At 62.2% G+C, this 17,949-nt stretch overlaps 1 protein-coding gene across 5 annotated transcripts in view; it reads left to right on the top strand.

Annotated features, from left to right (window-relative positions):
- The window catches only part of AGRN (agrin), a 72,090-nt gene that overhangs the window by 35,645 nt on the left and 18,496 nt on the right, over window positions 1-17,949 (top strand). For all 5 annotated transcript variants that reach the window (XM_032201504.1, XM_032201502.1, XM_032201503.1 and 2 more), the window contains exons 4-11: window positions 867-914; window positions 8,595-8,810; window positions 9,720-9,944; window positions 10,628-10,852; window positions 10,964-11,170; window positions 14,842-15,063; window positions 16,250-16,444; window positions 16,998-17,198. In XM_032201504.1, the coding sequence (XP_032057395.1) occupies window positions 867-914; window positions 8,595-8,810; window positions 9,720-9,944; window positions 10,628-10,852; window positions 10,964-11,170; window positions 14,842-15,063; window positions 16,250-16,444; window positions 16,998-17,198 (1,539 nt within the window). The remainder of the gene's footprint in view (window positions 1-866; window positions 915-8,594; window positions 8,811-9,719; window positions 9,945-10,627; window positions 10,853-10,963; window positions 11,171-14,841; window positions 15,064-16,249; window positions 16,445-16,997; window positions 17,199-17,949) is intronic.

Raw genomic sequence — 17,949 nt, 5'->3', positions numbered from 1 at the left:
AGGGCAGGAAGGAGCAGCAGGAGGTCGGGGCGAGACGGGGGGGCTTTTTTTCCCCATGGTTAGGCTGTCGGTTCGCTCCCTGGCGTGGCCAAACGTGTCGTGCACACCCACGTGTTGCTGGCAGCTGCTGGTGCTGCGCTGTGGCCTCGTCCTGGCACGGGCGGGTGCTCGCCCTCGGCGCCTTCGACCTCCCCGGTGCTGGCAAGCCCCCAGCACCCAGCTGGGATCTTCCAGCTTTGGGGCGCGCTGCCTGCCCGCCTGTGCGTGATGGAAAAGTGGCAAAATGGGTGGTTTTAAAAAGACCTGCCCGCAGCAGGGCGCAGGAGGTAAGGAGGGAAGCGGGTCGGTGAGGAGCCGCGCACCCTCTGCCACGACCTGGCGTTGGCACCGTGAGCGCAGCGCTCCCTCCGCGGCGTTTCGGCACGGGGTGGCAGGGTGTGTGGAGCCAGCTGCCCCCCAAAATCCCCTCTGCTTTCCCAAAAGCAGAGGGCTGGGCTGTGCCACCTTGCTCCAGCCCCATCCAGGGGATATCTCAGCTGCTGCTGCTGCCCCTTTCTCCCCCCGTTTCTCCCCCTCGCTGCTGTCCTTGCTCGACCCCAGCGCTGGACCACGGGGTTTGTGCTGCAGCCCTGGCCAAATGGCACCGAGGAGGGCTGCTGCCAGGGCTCCTCCTCTGATGCCAGCGGCAGGGACGGGGCTCCCGGGGCTGTTTCCTCCTTGCTGCAGGTGCTCCCTGCACGGGGAGGGCGTTGGGGGGATGAAACCCCAGCCCCAAACCCACTGGAGAGCCGCAAATCGAGGCTGGGGGGAGGAGGGTGCCGTGTCCACTAACCCTACTGATTGCCCCATTCTTTTTTTCTTTGCAGACAAGCCCAATAGCTATTTTACCCAGACCCCGCCGACCCCACGAGATGGTGAGTACCCCCCTTCATCCCGCTGGAGCTTGCTTTGCCTAGAAGCAAAGTCCTGGAGCCTCGGTGACCCAGTGATCTATTTTGCAGTCTCTGTGCCCGGCGCAGAGCAGCTGACGGTGCTGTGCTCCCTGCCCTCGCCCTCGCCCTCCCCGGGGATGGTTTTTTTCCCCTCGGAATAAAAGGGATGGCACAGCCTCGCTCCTCGCACTGCTGCTTGCGTGTTGCAGCAGCCCGTCCCGCAGCTGGGGAAGGGCTGGAGGAGGAGGTGGGGAGCTCCAGGTGCTCCAGCAGCTCTGTAGGTTCGTCTGCTGGGGCCGTGGGGGCTCAGGAAAGGGACCTGAGCTCTGGGGTTGTGCTGTGCTCATCCCCTTGGTGTCCTATAGGGTTTTACGCACGTGGCCGGGCAGCCAGCCGCATCCTTCCCTGCCCCGAGACCCCTTGCAGGACACGTGGGGAGGGATGCCCACCTCGTGGGTGATGGGGACGCGGCGATTCCCTGCGCACAGCAGGTCCTGGGCTGGCTGGGGAAGGGGTCGGGGTGGGTTTTGCAGGCTCCAGGTGGCACCTGAGCAGGCAGGAGTCACCCTGCGCCACGGGGTGTGCTTCGGGGAGCAGGGATTTCGGCGGCGCCAGCTTTTCCAGCACCAGGAGCACAGCTCCCCAGCCTTCCCATCCCCTCTTAACAGCACCAGGCAGTCCTCCAGGTGCTGACCTTGCCCAGTACGGCTCACCAAAGCCCCCCAAAAGCCCCCCAGATCCCCGCACTCGTGGAGTTTCGCTCTCCGAGGCCATGCTCCAAGCATGTGCTCAGCGGACGGCGCCCTGCGAGCTGTGTTTTCTTTGAAAATCAGGCTTAAAATGCCCTGCCTTCTGCTGGCAGGATCCTCAACCTCCTCTTCCCCACCCTCCCTCGTTTCATGTGCCCAGATAAGAGCCCGGCCGAGAGCTGCAGCCAATTAATAACCCGTTTGTTTCTCTCTTTCCCTTCGCCGATGGGGGTGGGGAGGGAGGCGGGGGAGAAACGGATGCGAGATAAAATGTGATTAATCTATAATTGGACCGGTGGAGACATCTGAAGCGAAAAATAAAAACGCACGTAGGTGTAACTCCTAGCTCGGGGCTCCAAAATATGAGCAGCCCGGCCCAGCCAGATGCCAGGCTCCCAAAAATCTCAGGTCCCCGGTGGAGATGGGGAAAGCGCTGCCTGGCCAGGTGAGGCGCATCCTCATGTGCCTCGTGGTCCTGGGGGGCTTTTTTTTTTTTTTTTTGGGGTAGGGGGGCGAAGAGGTGGCCTGGTAAGGTGCTGGGGGTGTTTGTTGGGTGCTCTTTGGAGTAGCTGGGGTTGGTTGATGCTCCTCTGTTCCCTGCACCAGGGGGAGCGGGGGCGGTGTTGGCTCAGCCGCAGCCCCCCCAGGGCTGGCTGTGTTTTTTTTGGGGTTGGGGCAGGTGCAGTGCGGGGTGGCTGCGCCCTCCTGCACCCCCCGGGGCGAGGATCTGGAGGGTGCCACCCCTGCTCCTCGTTCCTCCAGCATCCGTGAGGAGGGGCTGGGGCTCTTTCTACAACATCCCTTGGTGTGGGGTCACGTGCAGGAGGTGCAATTCTTTCGGGAGGTTGCTCAGGGAGAGCAATTTCAGCCCCACCGTGCCCCTGCATGGTCCTGGTCTTGGTGAGGGATCAACCAGAGCTTTCCTCTAGCAAGCGTCCCTCGTGGAGGGCTCGCTTGGGGTGTGCCACCTTCTGCTGGCATCCGTGCACCTCTGCAGGTGCCAAGCAGCTGGGGGAAAGCCTCAGGTCCCGTCCTGATGGGTTTGGAAACATCGGAGAGGGCTGGACACGTTTTAATTTTGAGCATGGATGGAGCGATGCCACCCCAACGTGCCGTGCCAGGCCGGGGGCGCAGCGCTCGACGTGGTTGCGGAGGCACCAGGAGGGGACATCCCATGGGGACGCCAGCACCGTGGGGACCCGAAACGTTTGGCGTGTCCCCCCTGAGCACCCCAAATGTGGCCGTGGCTCCTGCCTCAGCCCGGGCAGGTCGGAGCAGTGCAGGGTTGCTGTGGAGAGAGGAGAGCTGCTAAGCACAGCTCAAACAGCTGAGCGGCAGGTGAGGCGGCAGCAGTTAAGGCACCACTTTTGCTCTCTCGAGAGCATTTTCCTCTCCATTTGCAGCAAAGTTTGAGCTTTCTCCTGGGGATCAATTTGTGCTTTCACGTCAGGTGGCTTAAGCATTGGAGGAGGAGCAGATGGGGGGCACCTTCGCAGGTGCTGCCACTTCTCCCTAAATCAGCTCCTGGCTAGGATTGCAATCCCTTAAATTTACCCTGCTGCCCCCTTATCCCTGCCTGGTGTCTCCCAGGATGTGCCGTTTAGTCTCGGAGCCTGGTGACCGAAAAACAACACCGTGGAGCTGCTTTTTCTTCTCTCCCCCTCAGTCTCATTGTGCCTCGCTGCCAGCTCCCCAGGTGTACCCAGGTAGCGCGCACGGCCGGGCTCTGCGCTCTGCACGAGGGCGCCTTGACCTGCGAGCGCTGCTTTTATTTTATTTTTTGCAGGAGTGTGTCACCGAGTTGGGGTGACACAGACCTGCTTTGGTGCCGGGGAGGTGTTGGCTGAGAGCAGGAGCTGTTGGTACACGTGGCCACGCGTTTTGGGGATGCTGGGGGTGCCCGGTGCTGGGCTGGGAGGGGGAAGGAGCAGCAGCGTGGGTCCAGCAAGCTGCACGCAGACCTTGCACGAGGGCTGGCCAGAGCCTGCAGCCTCAGAAAAGGGCAGCAAAGGGCAGCAAAGGGCAGCGTGCTGTGCTGGCCGGGTGGCACAGATGGGGACAGGCTTTGGACCTGCTGCTGCGGCTGGGGAGGAGCCGTCCTCCCCGCAGGCACCCAGCCGGCTGCAGCCTCCTCGCCTCTCATCTCCCTGCTTTGTAAACAGACGGTTCTGCTGGAGCAGGAGGGTGGGAGCAGCTTGTAAACACCCCTTTCTGCTCCAGCAGGAGGGTGGGAGCAGCTCGGAGCCATCCCCAGGTGTTTCCCCCTCGCCTCTCCCCTGTGCGTCCCACCGGGGTGCGCACCCGGTGCGCGTCGGGCTCCAGGTTTTGGTGCCGTGCAGCTCCCCGGGGGGGTTCCGTGTGCTGGGACGGGCAGGACCCCGCTGCGAGGGCTCCTCCCCAACCTCTCCCCTGTGTGCTGACGAATCCTTCCAGCTGATTTGGAGCTGCTCGGAGCCGTTCTCGCAGCGGGGCTGGTGACAGATTAATGAGGGAGCCTTTTAAGATGGTGTTGGATTCGCGAGAGCGGCTTTGATGTTTCAGATCCCGAGGAGGCGATGCTTTAACCTCCCCCCTGCCCTGCCCGCCCCCGGCACCACTTTCACCTTCCTCGCTGCCTCCAGCACGAGATTTTGCTTTCAGATCTCCCCAAAGCTCGTCCTCTCGCCGCCCCCTCCTCTCTTAATTACGGGAGCGTGCGGTCGGCTCTCCCCACCCCTCCTCTGCCCCCCGGGGCCGGGCTCTTTGCTCCAGGTGGGGAGCTGGGGCTGCAGCGCTCAGCACACGTTTTGGTGGCTCTCAAGAAGGGGAATTTCGGGTGCTGGGCTCTGAAAGGTTGGGGCTGGTGGGCACCAAGCTGCTGGGGTTCTGCCCAGGAGTGGGTTTGGAGGTGCTGAGCCCCCCAGCTGTGGTCCTGGAGGTGATGCTTGGCTTCCCAGAGCTGTGTCATGTCTGGAGCTGTCCAAGCTCGCTCCTCGGCGAGCTGAGAGCATCACAGGGCTTCCCAAACGGGACACCTGCCACTCTCCCTGCTTCTTTAGGACCTTCCCTTCTCCAAACTGGGAAACTTCGGGTGCTTTGGTGACTCGTCCTGGTGCCCACGAAGACGTGCCCAGCACAGGGGAGCGCAGCCCTCCCCGTGCCGCCTCCCGGGGCCGTAATTAATATTGCTGGCGGGGAGGGGGGGGGGGGCCCGGCGAGCAGTCGATGCGCACCAGATGAGCGGCGCGGCGGGAGCGCCAGCCTCGCCGATCTCCATGGCAACGTGTGCCGGGCTCATGCAGAATTAATGCCGGCCCTCGCCGCCCCGACACGCACGCACCGCTCCGGCCCCGGCCTCCCTTCGCATCCCGGCACCAGCTCGGTCCTGCTTTGGGCTTGCTCCCCCCTGTCCTGTTTTTTATTTTTGTCCGTGATGTCCTCGTGCTGGCCCACGGAGGGTTTTTGCTCGCTGAGATCCCCCGGTGGGGCGTCCTCCCGTCTCCAAACGGAAGCCCCCGGGGATTTGTGGTGCATCTGCTCTCGCCCTTTGCCGTTGCGCCTGCTGCCGCCGTGCTCGTGTCGGCAGCCCCTTCAAAATGTATCCTCAGTGCCTTGTTGGAATCGCAGGGGCTGGAAAGGACCTTCAGGACCACCAAGCCCAGCCTTCAGCCTGACCTACGGTGTCCCATCACCGAGCCACATCCCTTAGTGCCACGTCCCCACCTCCCCGAAATGCCCCCAGCGCTGGGGGCTCCGCCATCCCAAAGCCCTACCACCCTCCCCAGGAGGAGATTCGCTTCAGGAGCGCTGGGAACGCTTCTTGCCTGCCCCATGAAGGCAGCTTCACCTCTGCCGTGTAGGTATTTGGCAACGACAGCTGGTTTTGGGACGTGGCACGTCACCAGGGTGTCCCCGCGGTGGCGCTCAGTGGGGTGCAGCCTCCTGCACCTTTGCAGGCATCACCCCGGGGATGTGGGGGGGGCCTTGGGGGTGCAGGAAGCAATCCCCGCACGCTGCTGCTCCGGTGTGGGTTTCTTTTTCTTCCCTGCTCGGTGGAAAAGAGCAATTTTGACATTAAAATGTTTCTCCACTTTAATAACAATAATCGTAAACGTAATGCGAACGCTCGGGGCTTATTAGGCAGAGCTCTTCACCTCGAGATCTCAAAGCACTCGACAAAGGCAGCTTGCTATTTATCCCCACTACTGGCAGCGAGTTATTTACCTACTGACATCAGGGACTTGATGATTATTATTATCCACGTCTCTTTTTTTTTTTTTTTGCAAGCAGGAGAACCAAGGCGTTCCCACGGGCGGCTCTGTGTGTGCGCCCCCATCCTCCCTCTCCCCAGACCCCTCCAGGTGCCACCCCCTGCTTTGCACCGCTCAGAGCAAAGGGTAAACCCTTTGGCTGTGCCCTCTCCCCTTCCCCAATTAACCAGCAGATGGAAAAACCCCTCATTTTCCTCCGTGCATCCCAGCTGAGTTCTGATCTCCTCCAACCCCCTCCTCCTTCGCGTCCTGTCCTCCCGCGGGCACCACGCTGCTTGGCTCAGCCTGCCTTATTTGTCCCAAACACCTTCTGCTCTCCCACTCCTCTTCAGCAGGTGCACCTCTTATGATTGTTATTAGGGTTATTGTTGTTATTGCTTATTTATCCTATTTCTGCTCCGGTGCTGCTCGGAGATGGAGCGGGGCTTGGCTGCCGTTCGGCGCGGTTGCAGCGCGCCAAGCCCTGCCTTTTGTTCCGCCCGGCTGAGCGGTGCACAGACACCTCGCTGGGGCTGCTCCTCGAGAGCTTCGAGGTGCCTGGAAGGAGGAAAACCCCTCTCAATCCCAACCTCCCACCCCACGGAAGGGGATTTGAGGCGTTTGGGTTTATTCGGGGCAGTTCTGAGCTCGCGCCACCCGAGCGCATCGCGGTGTTGGGTGGGCGAGCTTTAAAAATCTCCTGCTGGGAACGAGCAGGCTCCCTCAGCGGAGGCATTGGTGGCGATTAGAAGGGAAAGAAACCCAAACAGCCAATTTGCCCATCACGATTTGTTTCTGGTTTGAAGCATTTGTGTGTGTCTTGCTTTGTTTCTCGGCTCGAGGACGGAAAATCAGCGATGCGGGGTCCCCATCCGCAGCGTGCTCCAGTGCTTGGCCCCGCTGCGCCCCGCCACCCTGTGCTGCCCTGGTGGCTTTGGGGACACCCAGAGCTTTGTCCCCGAGCGCTGTGTGCCTGGCAGCCCGTGGTGTGTGGTGATGGAGCTCACAGGAAAGGGAATTACCTCCCTCTTAGGGCCGGGAGGTGAATAAATGCCCTTTATCACCTCTTTGGTTTGTATGTTGGGAACGTGGTTCCAGGTGGAGGAGCAGGCAGAGACCTCATTTCTGATAAACCATCCGCTTTCCTTCTGTGACCTGGCCCCATTGACTTTGTGGCCTTTTTGTCTTTCACCACTGCTTTTATCACTTCAAACCGAGCCCTTAAATACGCATGGGCGACCCAAGTACAACGCGGATCGCTGTAAGAGTTTGGCTCCAAATCCAAATTAACGACCCCCGAAGGTCCTTTAGAGAAGGGTCGAGACCATTGGCAGGGGTTTAACCCCTCCAGAAGTCCCGTCTGACGGGGACTCCTCGCTGCTGGCACGGTGGGGACAGAGGGAGAAGTGGGAGGGATGTGCGAGCTGTGCCACCTCCTTGAAAATTTTGGGCACCCTTCCCTTCTGGTTTTCCTGGTCTGTCTGCGTGATGCTGGAGCTGGCGCATCCCGAAGGGCCGGGCAGAGCACCCATGGGCTCCTGTTGTGTTTTTAACCCTGCTCCATCTCTCCGGGACAGCAGCGCGGTGCAAAGCAGGTGGGGGTTTGCAGATGCTGGCGGGCACTGCTCCTTCGGGGGCAGAAATTGAGGTACGGTGCGGGAAGGCACTGCCCATGGGGCGGTTTGATGTCCCTGGGCACATCTTCAGGCCCTCCAGCTGCCCTCCAGCTCCTCATCAGGGTACAACAAAGGTTGGTCACTCTCCTGCTCCATGGGGACAGGATGGGTCCTGCCGCTCGCATCCCTCCCTGTCCTCCCCTGCACCTCCAGAGCTCAGAGCTCAACAGGCTTATCTCTATTAAAAAAACAAAAAACAGAAGGGAGAGAGAAAGAGCAGCAATGGCAAGAGCGGGAGAGACTATCCAGAGCGCTTCATAAAAATGATAAATTGCTTTTAGATATTGGGCAGGAGAGAAAGAGAGTTCTTCTTTATTTGATGATATTAGTCTCTTAGTGGCGCGTTGTTGCTGTGCATATGAGCTCAAAATCTCAAGGCGGTCGAAGGCAAATGCCCGGGAATTGAAGTGTAAATGAGCCACTGTCGGGCTCGTTTTATTTTGCCTTTTACGACTCCTGGCTCTGCCATTATGTAGGTCAGGCTCCATCTCCAACGCAGGCTGTGCGCGAGGCGCGCGGCGCTGGCACAGGCTCGGGTGTCTCTTGCTCCCCGTCTCACCTGCCCCAGCTGGGTTTGGGGACACCCATTCTCTCCCTCCCCCGAGCGTAAAAACGCCGTTCCCTGCTGCATTTGCAATTCAGATGCTGAACTGGTCTGCGCTGGCTGCTCTGATTAGCGGAGGTGATAAGAGATCCGTGCGGCTCCTCTCCGAGACACTCCAGCCACGGGCTCGAGCTGCTTTGCATAAACAGCACCAAATAAAGCAGCGTGTGCAGGGCGACGCGTCCCACACGAGGATATTTCCCTTTCCATCCCTTGACGTCCCTTTTTCCCCCTGGGTGTCCACGAGGGGACAGCTGGAGATGGCACCTCCCTCCCCGCCCTGCGCCTGGAGCATCCTCTGCCATCCCCAACCCGGTCCCCGGTGGGCTGCAGCCCCCCGAGCCGGGCTCTGCCCCACGTCTCGGGCGTGCTGTGCCTCAGGGGTCCCCCATCTGTGTCCCCAGCCTGCCGAGGGATGCTGTGCGGGTTCGGGGCGGTGTGCGAGAGGAGCCCCACCGACCCCTCCCAGGCCTCCTGCGTCTGCAAGAAGACCGCCTGCCCCGTGGTGGTGGCTCCCGTCTGTGGCTCCGACTACTCCACCTACAGCAACGAGTGCGAGCTGGAGAAAGCCCAGTGCAACCAGCAGAGGCGCATCAAGGTCATCAGCAAGGGACCCTGCGGTGAGCACCGCGCCGGGGCTGGGGCCAGGAGGCGAGGGGGGTGCCGGGTTGGCGATGCTTCCCACCCCACGGCTGTGCTCCGGTGCTGGGGATGCTCTTGGGTGGCTGGGCACGGACTTGTGGGGAAAAGACGAGGAGAGAAACACCAGCAGGGTGTAAGAAGCAGGCACGGTGACGTCCTGGGGGTGTTGTGCAGATGGAGACCCGCTGGGAGCAGCCCCCTCGCAGCCAGCTCAGCCTCCCCGCCGCGCCTCACCCCTGCGGCGGCGTGCGCACGGGCTGGGTGGGCTGATGAAAGCCCTTCCCCTGGCTGGCATTCAGCAGCTGGGAGCAGAGAGCTGCGTAAATGAGACCCCGGCCTCCTCGTCTGCGAGTAAATTAACTTGACCTTTCTCGCACGCGGCGCGCGCTTGGCTTGCAAGAAACCCGCACCCGGCCCCCCTGCCGGGGCGCTGGGTAGAGGAGGGGAGAGCGCCGGGTGATTTATTTAAAATCATCATCGTGGAAAAAGTGATGAATTTAAAAAAAAAAAAAAAAAGAAAAAAAAAGGAGCTGGCAAACAAACTCTGGCAATCCCCTGGCGGGGAGGAAATTGCTCCTTAAGCTCTTCCTCTAATTACGGCTTGCGGAGGTGCCTCGAGGACCCTCGTGCTGGAGCAGGAGGCTCTCGGGGCTCGTGGAGGGCGAGGGGCTGGCGGTGAGGGGGTTTGGGGGTGCAGCGAGCAGGGGCTGAGCTCCCCGTCCCTGCTTGCTGCGGGTTCCCCATCCTCATCCCCGGGGTGGACGCCGCAGCTCCGCGGCTGGGTGCTCGCTCCAGCATCCCCCCAGGATCCAAGCGGAGGACGCTCGGGGTTTTGGAGGCAGCTATCGGGGAAACGCCGGCGATGCTCACACCGTATCCTCCCCCAGGCTCCAAGGACCCCTGCGCCGAGGTGACGTGCAGCTTCGGCAGCACGTGCGTGCGCTCGGCCGACGGCCAGGGGGCCAAGTGCGTCTGCCCCGCGTCCTGCAGCGGCGTGGCCGAGAGCCTCGTCTGCGGCAGCGACGGCAAGGACTACCGCAGCGAGTGCGACCTCAACAAGCACGCCTGCGACAAGCAGGAGAACGTCTTCAAGAAGTTTGACGGAGCCTGCGGTGAGTCCCCAGCCCCCGGTGGGCATCACGTATTTATTTTTTTGTGTGTGCGCCAGGAGAAGTTGAGGCATGGTCCTAGGGGGGGGAAATCCGGCGGTGCTGCCGCTCCAAGGATGCTGCTTCCTCTTTGTCTGGCGATGGGTGCTGCTAATTAAAAGCAACCGTGCTCGTTAGGAAAGCCGTGAGATCACCAGGAAACGTGCCAGGCCCCGTTTGTCCCCGGGGGAAGGCGTGGAAGTGTTTTTGGGCAGGCTGCAGAGCTGAAATCAATTGCTCAGCCCCACGTAGGGCGACGGGGTGCGAGTGGGAGGCGCAACGGGGCTGGTGGCACCCTGGGTGCTCCCGGTTTCTGGGGTAAGAGGGGAGGCTCGGAGCATCACGGCTCCTTTCAGCTCCTCAGGGATTAAATTCAGGGATTTCATAGAACAGGATTGAAATGTTGGAAAAGCTCAAAAATTAAAAAGCTCATCCCCTCCGTGGTCACCTCGGGTAGGGTGCGTGTCCCCAGTGAGCAGCTCTGAGTGACACGAGCCCCCCCAGACGTGGGTCCTCGGGGGGAGACCGGCACCCTGAACCCCAAGGTGGACACCCAGGGGTGCGTGGGGGCTGGGGGGGCTTTTTGGAAGCACCTCCTTGGGCAGGATTCGAGCGTGCCTGACCTCCTCCTCCTCCTCTCCGTGCAGATCCCTGCAAGGGCATCCTCAACGACATGAACCGCGTGTGCCGGGTGAACCCCCGCACCCGGAGAGCCGAGCTGCTCCCCCGCCCCGAAAACTGCCCCCCGAAACGGGAGCCGGTGTGCGGGGACGACGGGGTGACGTACGACAACGAGTGCGTGATGGGGCGCTCGGGGGCCCTGCGGGGGCTGGAGATCCAGAAGGTGCGATCGGGGCAGTGCCAGCAGCAGGGTGAGTAACCCCGACCCCTTGGGGGGGGGGACGGGAACACTCACCCTCCATCCACCTCCCCGCGCTCCCCATCCTCGAGGCGAGCCCGGCAGCCGAATTCCCTCCCCGCAGACAAATGCAAGGAGGAGTGCAAGTTCAACGGGGTCTGCCTGAACCGCCGCGGCGCCGCGCGCTGCTCCTGCGAGCGCCTCTCCTGCCACGGCGCCTACCGGCCCCTCTGCGCCCGCGACGGCCGCACCTACGGCAACGAGTGCGAGCGCCAGAAAGCCGAGTGCCAGCAGAAAGCTGCCGTCCCCGTCAAGCACAGCGGACCCTGTGGTAAGCACCGGTGCCGCCGGGCCGCCCGCCCGCACCTCTCGTTCCCGTCCCGGCAACCCCGTCCCGGGGTCGGTGCCGGGGCGCAGCAGGTAAGTGGTGTGGCTGGGTGCCCACCTCGGTTTTAGGGCCGGCCGGCCACCCCCCGTTAGCGGCTCCTCGTGGTTTTTTTTTTTTTTTGCCTTCCAGCAGCCCGGTGTCCCGTGTCTGTGTGTGTGTTTTTCTGTGTTCCTCCTCGCTCTCATCTCTCTCTCCGCTCTGCTCGCTGGGATCCGCCAGCTCCTCTCATCCACCGCCTCCACCCCCCACGTCCCCATCGCCGTGTGGGTCCCCCCGCAGCCCACCCCGCTCATTCCTCGCCCCCAGGGTAGTGCCAGACCCCGAGCTCCTGCCATGCTTCCCCTCCATGCCCACCTCTCTCGGCTCCAGGTCCTCTCCCGCAGGATCCGGCCACGGCGCTCCCGCTCTCCGGAGGTCTCAGCGTGGCTTTGTCACATCTCCACGAGCAGCTTTTGACCTTCCCAATGGAAACAGATCTTATAGGAGGGGGTTTCAGGGCCCTAGGATGTTGGGAACATCCGATTTTTTTTTATTTTATTTTTTTTTTAAGATTTTTGCATGGAAAAAAATGAAGAAGGTCGAGCAACGAGCTTGGTTTGCATGAGGTCGAAGGGCCGGTGGTTTCAGCCTGGCTTTGATTTCGCCGGAGGTTCAGGACGTCGTCCTAAGCTGATGTTCTTTAAGGGATCAGGGCTTCAAACCCTCCTGAAGCACTTGGAAAGGCCGCCCGGCGTTTTTTTGGGTCTGTTCTGCTGGCTTTGCGCTCCCGCGCTCCGTTTTAATCCTGCCAGGCCCAGCTGCTGGAAAATTGCTTGTCAGGCTCCCAAAATCCCACTCAGCGTAATGATGACTGTTATTTTGAATCGCCCGTTTTAGCATCTTTCTGGCTTTTGGATGCTTCTGAGTCAGGTCCCCTGGTTCTTTGCACGGGGAGGGCAGCCAGGGCGCTTTTCTGCCTCCCTCGTCCCTGCTGTGGGAGGAGGATGGGGACAAAGCAAGATGTGAGCTGCCGGTGGCCAGCGTTGGAAGGGCTGCCGTGTTCAGCTGGGCTTGGAAGGCACTCCAGATTTTGGGGGAATTGCTGGGAATTGTCCTGCTCCCCGGCTGGCATCCTGGACACGATCTTCATGGAGCGAGGCCAGCAGGCAGTGGGAGCAGACACGGAGATGCCCCAGCCCCCACGGAGGTGTCCACAGCTCCTTTTTATTTTTTATTATTTTGGAGGATGCAGGGGGCACCCGGGGGCTGCGTTGGAACCTCTCCCACCTCCCCACCTCTTAAGCCCAGCCGTGGCCTTTTCCAGCAGCAAAGGCAAAGAGGCAAAGCCAAGCACAACAGCCCAGCCCCTCTTTTGGATCCTTCCCTGCTCTCACCCCGTGTCGGGGCAGCTGAGGAAGGAGGGCTGGGGCTGAGGCCGGTGCGGGCAGGAGGCGGAGGGAAGGTTTTCTGGAGTTGCATCTGTCTTTTCCTCCCTGCCTCTCTTTTTGCTCTCTTTCCCCTCCGCTCTCTCTCTTTCCTCTTTCGTCTGTGTCTTGTGTTTTACAGCGCTGCCTGTGCGGAGGAAGGAGTTGTGTCCTCGCAGCACCCTTCTGCTCCCTACCCGGACATCTCTGCTAGGAGGTCGGCTTTCTCCCCTTCTCCGTAGCCAGTGGCAGCCCTGGCCTCTCCCCGCCGCTCCCTCCCTCGCCAGTTTTGCTAAAGAGCCCCTGGGACGGAGAGGTCCCCCCGGCTTCGCCCCCATCCCCTTACCCCGCACCGCGACGGAGACACCCAGCGGGGGCTCGGCTGCTGCTGGCTGTGCCTTGACCCTTAGGGGTTAATGAGAGTGGGTTTTTCAAGACCCCCCCCTCCTCTGCAAGCCCTGCTCTGGCCGATCCATCACCCTGGACTGCTCCCGGTTGATTTTCCTTCTCCTTTTTCCCCCCTTTTCCCTCCTGCTCCTTCCTGCGCTCGTCCCCTTGCTCCCCGCGGCGATTTGCGCTCGCTGGGGTGGCCCCCCCAGCACCCAGCGAAGCCCCTTTTTGGCAGCACCGAGGAGCTGGCTGCGCTCACGTGGGGTTCTCCCCCAGGAAAACCCCGTTACGGCCCCATAAAGCTGGTGGTGGAGCCCTTTGGGTGTGATGCCAGGGGTTGTGCGCAGCCTCGGAGCCTCTTCCCCTTCACCTGCCCCAGGCTTGCAGGAGAGCTCGGGGTCCCCAGCTCCTGGGGCTTGGTTAGCTCCTCGTTGCATCCACCCGTGCCAAAACCAGGGCCAAAACCCCACTGACTTCTGCGGGCACCCAGGGGAGCTTCACAGGCTGATTTTGGGCTGTGAAGGAGCCTCCAGTGCCACCTCTCGGGGGGGTTTTCTGCTTAGGGAGGGCACCAAATGTCAGGGCTGCGTTGTGCCCCAGCCCTGGCACCTCCCCGTGCTCCCGTTTGCTCCCTCCCCAGGACAAAATTTCCACATTTTGGGCTCTTTCTCCATACAAGCACGCTGCCCCGTGGGTGTTTGGGGGATGTGCTGATGGTACGGGTGCTTGGTTTTGGTTTCCAGGGGCCCACAAGCAGGGGGTGTGAGCAGCGTCTCAGGGCGAGAGAGGTTCCTGGTGCTCGGGAACTGCTCGTAAACCCTTCAGCCTCAGGGAAATTGAGGACAGGTGGGAAGGCAGGGTCCAGGCAGTGACCCTGTGCCCGAATCATCCTCCTTTGCTCTAAGCTCTGACTTGGCAGGGACTTCCCAAAGAGGAGAAAAAAAAAAAAAAATCAAGATCCCAAATTCAGCCTGACCGGTGCCCCCGTTCCAGGCTGGTTTCTTGCACGCAGCCAAGCTCCAGAGGGCTCAAACCATGCTCCTGCCCTGCGCCTGCATCCCCTTGTGCCCAGCAGGGGAGGAAAACCAGCACCCCCAGGCCGTGCTGGCAGCTGGGGGGGCTCTGCCTGGCCCCCCGCCCCCTGCCTGCCCCGCTGCTCCTCGCCACGGGGGCCGCGCCGCGCCTGCGCCTGCATCCATCTCACCCCTGTCTGTCCCCACATCCTTCCTCTCGCTGTGTCCTCGTTCAGTCCACGTCCTTTCCTCCCCCCCCCCCGTGTCCTCGGGGATTTTCTCTTGGGTCCCCAGGCAGCGCCACCTCAGCCCTGGTGCCGTCTCCAAACCTCCCCGGCTGCGCGGAGCGAGGGGGTGCTGGCTGCTGCCGAAGGGGAGCCTGCAGCCTGTGCTGCCCCCCCCAACCCCAGAACAATGCCTGCCGATGCCAGGGAGACCCCAATATCTTTGGGGGGGGGCTCAGGAAGCCATAAAAAATCTGCAGGGATGATCAGAGCCTGGCTGCCCCCTCAAGGGGCGCGGGATGGAGGAGAGCAGCCGGGCACGCAGGGGGAAAACCTCGTGCCCGCTTCCCACCCCAACCTCCACCGAGCATGGGGGGGATGCCCAGCAGGGCACGTGGGGGGGGAACGGGAGAAACGGGGGCTGCTGCGAGGCCAGGAGCTCTGCGTGATTGCCCAGGCTTTTTTGGGGAGGCAGGGGGGGGTGCTGGAGATGCTGGCATGCCTCGCCGTGCACCGTGCCCGGGGGTGCCCGGCACGCAGCGGGCTGATCCCCGCTCCCCGTCTCTCCTCTCTCCCCTCTGCAGACCTGGGCACCCCCAGCCCCTGCGTGAGCGTGGAGTGCACTTTCGGGGCCACGTGCGTGGTGAAGAACCGGGAGCCCGTGTGCGAGTGCCAGCAGGTGTGCCAGGGCCGCTACGACCCCGTCTGCGGCAGCGACAACCGCACCTACGGCAACCCCTGCGAGCTCGACTCCATGGCCTGCGTCCTCAGGAGGGAGATCAGGGTGAAGCACAAGGGGCCCTGCGGTAAGGAGGTGCCCCCAGCGGGGCCGCCCGGGTGCCTTTGTGCTGTGGGTGCACGGGGAAAGGAGGGGAGGGTGGCATCGGCGCGTGTCCTCGCCCCCGGAGGGTGCTGCCGGGTGGTTTGGGGTGCAGCGAGCTCACCCGGAGGGTGCAGGATCCGTCCTGTTTCGTAGCAAGAGCTGTGGTGCGCAGCCGAGCCCCGCGTGCAGCTCTTCCATCTGCCAGCTCTCCGCTCGTGCCAGCGCAGCTTTGCCAGGCAGAAAAGTGTTTGCCCACGGGCAGAGCGCTCAGCCCCTCGCGCAGGGTGCCAGGGTGCGCACGCAGGGCTGGGCTCCTGCACTTTTTTGTCAAAATGCTGCTGTTTTGCCCTCAATCTGCGGGGTGGGTGGTGGGAGCCCTGTCTTTGTGCCTGCAGCTTGGCGTGGCACAGCCCCGTGGCCCTGCCGAAACCGGCCTCGGTGCCTTCAAGGCGTTTCCCCTTCCTGCTGGGCTAAAGGAAAATGAGCAAAAAAAAAAAAAACCACACAAAAAAACAATCTGCAGGATCTCAGACCCGCACGCGGGGAGCCTGTGGTGGATTTTGGAGCCCAGCCTGGTCCTGGGCTGGGGCTGTTCCCTTCCCTGCATGAAACCAGCCTCTGGATCTCCCCCCGTGGCTGCAGCAGGCGGCGGTGTCACCTTCGTGTCACATCCCCAGGAGCGCAGCCACCCCAGGGTGCTGGGCAGGGAGGCAGCGGTGCCCCTGGGGAGCACCCACACCCTGTTTTGGGAAGCAAATTGGCTTCGGGGCTTGCAATAAAAACCTCTCACCGTGCTGGCTTCTCGTGTTCAAGTCCTGCCTCCCCTGTCCCCAGGAGCCTGCGCCCTGCACCCCTCAGCCACCGCTAATTTATCAACCTGCTAATTGCGCTCGGCCCCGCGCCCTCTCATTTAGCTGTAACAACTCCCAGCACCGGGGACATTTCATCACGATTTCTCCTGGCCCTGACAGCTTTTTCCAGCAGTTCTCCTCCCTCTGCCTCCCCCAGCCTCACCTCCTGGCCCAACGAGGACCCGCGCGGGCGAGGGGGCTGCGGCGGGGATTTTATTCCAGCGCAGAGCTTGGTTAGAGAGCGATGCCCTCCCCGCTGCTCTAACCTGCTTTTCTTTTTCTTTTTCTTTTATTTTTTTATGCTCCTCGCCCCTGCAGACCGCTGTGGCAAGTGCCAGTTCGGGGCCATCTGCGAGGCGGAGACGGGGAGGTGCGTGTGCCCCACCGAGTGCGTGCCCTCCTCGCAGCCCGTCTGCGGCACGGACGGCAACACCTACGGCAGCGAGTGCGAGCTCCACGTCCGGGCGTGCACGCAGCAGAAGAACATCTTGGTGGCTGCCCAAGGCGACTGCAGTGAGTCTGGCAAGGTCCCCTTCGTCCCTCTTCTCGCTCCTTTCGGTGGCGTTTTGGGGAGAGGATGGGCAGCCCCCCACCCCCAACCCCTTCCCTGCCTACTCAGGGTGCCCGGGCATGGCCACCCGAGGTTCCCCGGGTGTTTGTGGCACCGTGGGAGGCACCAGAGACACCCCGGGTTGGGGACGGGGGTGGCTTTGTGCTTTGGCTGAGCCGAGCGAGGAAATCGGGCTGAAAACACATTAATATGGGACACCAAAATGGGAAGCACCGAGGGGCTGTTTGGTGGCACAGATTCCGGCAGCTCCCCCTCCCCTCCGTCCCTGGGGGTTAATTCCTCTCTGCCTGCCTTTTCCCTCCCTCCTCACGAGCTGCCTGTGCTAATTCCTTAACGAATTTAAAGCCTCGGAGCCCCCATCCCACCCGCCCAGCCTGGCGCTGCGGGGGCTGGAGCGTGCAGCCCCTCTCCAAATCCCGGAGAGGTGCCTGACGGAGCCCGACCTCCCCCAGCAGGGCCTTAAAATGGGATTCCTCGCCCCCCCTGTCCCCACAGAATCCTGCGGCAGCACCGTCTGCTCCTTCGGCAGCACCTGCGTGGGGGGCCAGTGCGTGTGCCCCCGCTGCGAGGGGCAGCCCCCGGGCCAAGTGTGCGGCACCGACGGGCTCACCTACGGCAACCGCTGCGAGCTGCGGGCGGCCGCCTGCCAGCGCCAGCAGAGCATCGAGGTGGCCAGGATGGGGCCCTGCGAGGACGGTAGGTCGCTGCCCTGCCCCCGGAGACGTGTGGCCGCTTTCATTTCCTGCTCCCCTGGGTTTATTTTGGGGCAGCGGTGGTGTTTCGGGTGGCGGGGTGTTGGCTCTCCGCGCGCGTTCCTTGTCCGGACCCTCTCGTGGGGTGCTTGAGGTCACCCTGCGATGCTCATCGTCCCCCTCGGGGGGGGATTTGTGCTCCCTGATGGTCCCAAATCCATTTCTCCGCTGGGATCATCCCAGCTGGGTTTGGGCAGCTGGGGAAAACCCACCCCCAGGCTGCTTTTTCCGAGTCCTTCCCCCCAAAAAAAGCCGGGCAGAGCTGGGGAGGAGATCGGCTGTGGCATCCCCCGTTGCTAGCCACGATCCCACTCCTTCAGCCCCATCCTTTCCCCATCTCCGGGTGCTTTGGGAAAAGCACATCAGCACCCCCTGGAAGGAAGCCTCCAGCCCTTTGACTCGCTTTGCTGCTGCCCAGGACCCCCCGAGCCCCCCGTTGGGGGTGTTAACAGTGGCTGAGAGCTTCAACCTCTCCAAATCCTGGCTGCTGGGACGTGCCAGCCCGGCCAGCTGAGCTTCCCCAGCTCGTTGCACCAGAAAAAAAAAATAAAATCCTCAGAGCACGGCAGGGCTCGGGGAGACGGCGAGGCAGAGCGCGGTGTTTGATCACGGCCCTCCTTCGGGAGCTGCAGGTTGATGTCCCCCTGGGAGAAGATCTTAAATAATTCCCTGTGTAATGCCAGCTCCCAGCCTTT

This window comes from Aythya fuligula, chromosome 21, assembly GCF_009819795.1.
Source record: "Aythya fuligula isolate bAytFul2 chromosome 21, bAytFul2.pri, whole genome shotgun sequence".
In the NCBI taxonomy this organism is placed as follows: domain Eukaryota; kingdom Metazoa; phylum Chordata; class Aves; order Anseriformes; family Anatidae; genus Aythya; species Aythya fuligula.
This window is presented reverse-complemented; position numbering and strand designations above follow the sequence as displayed.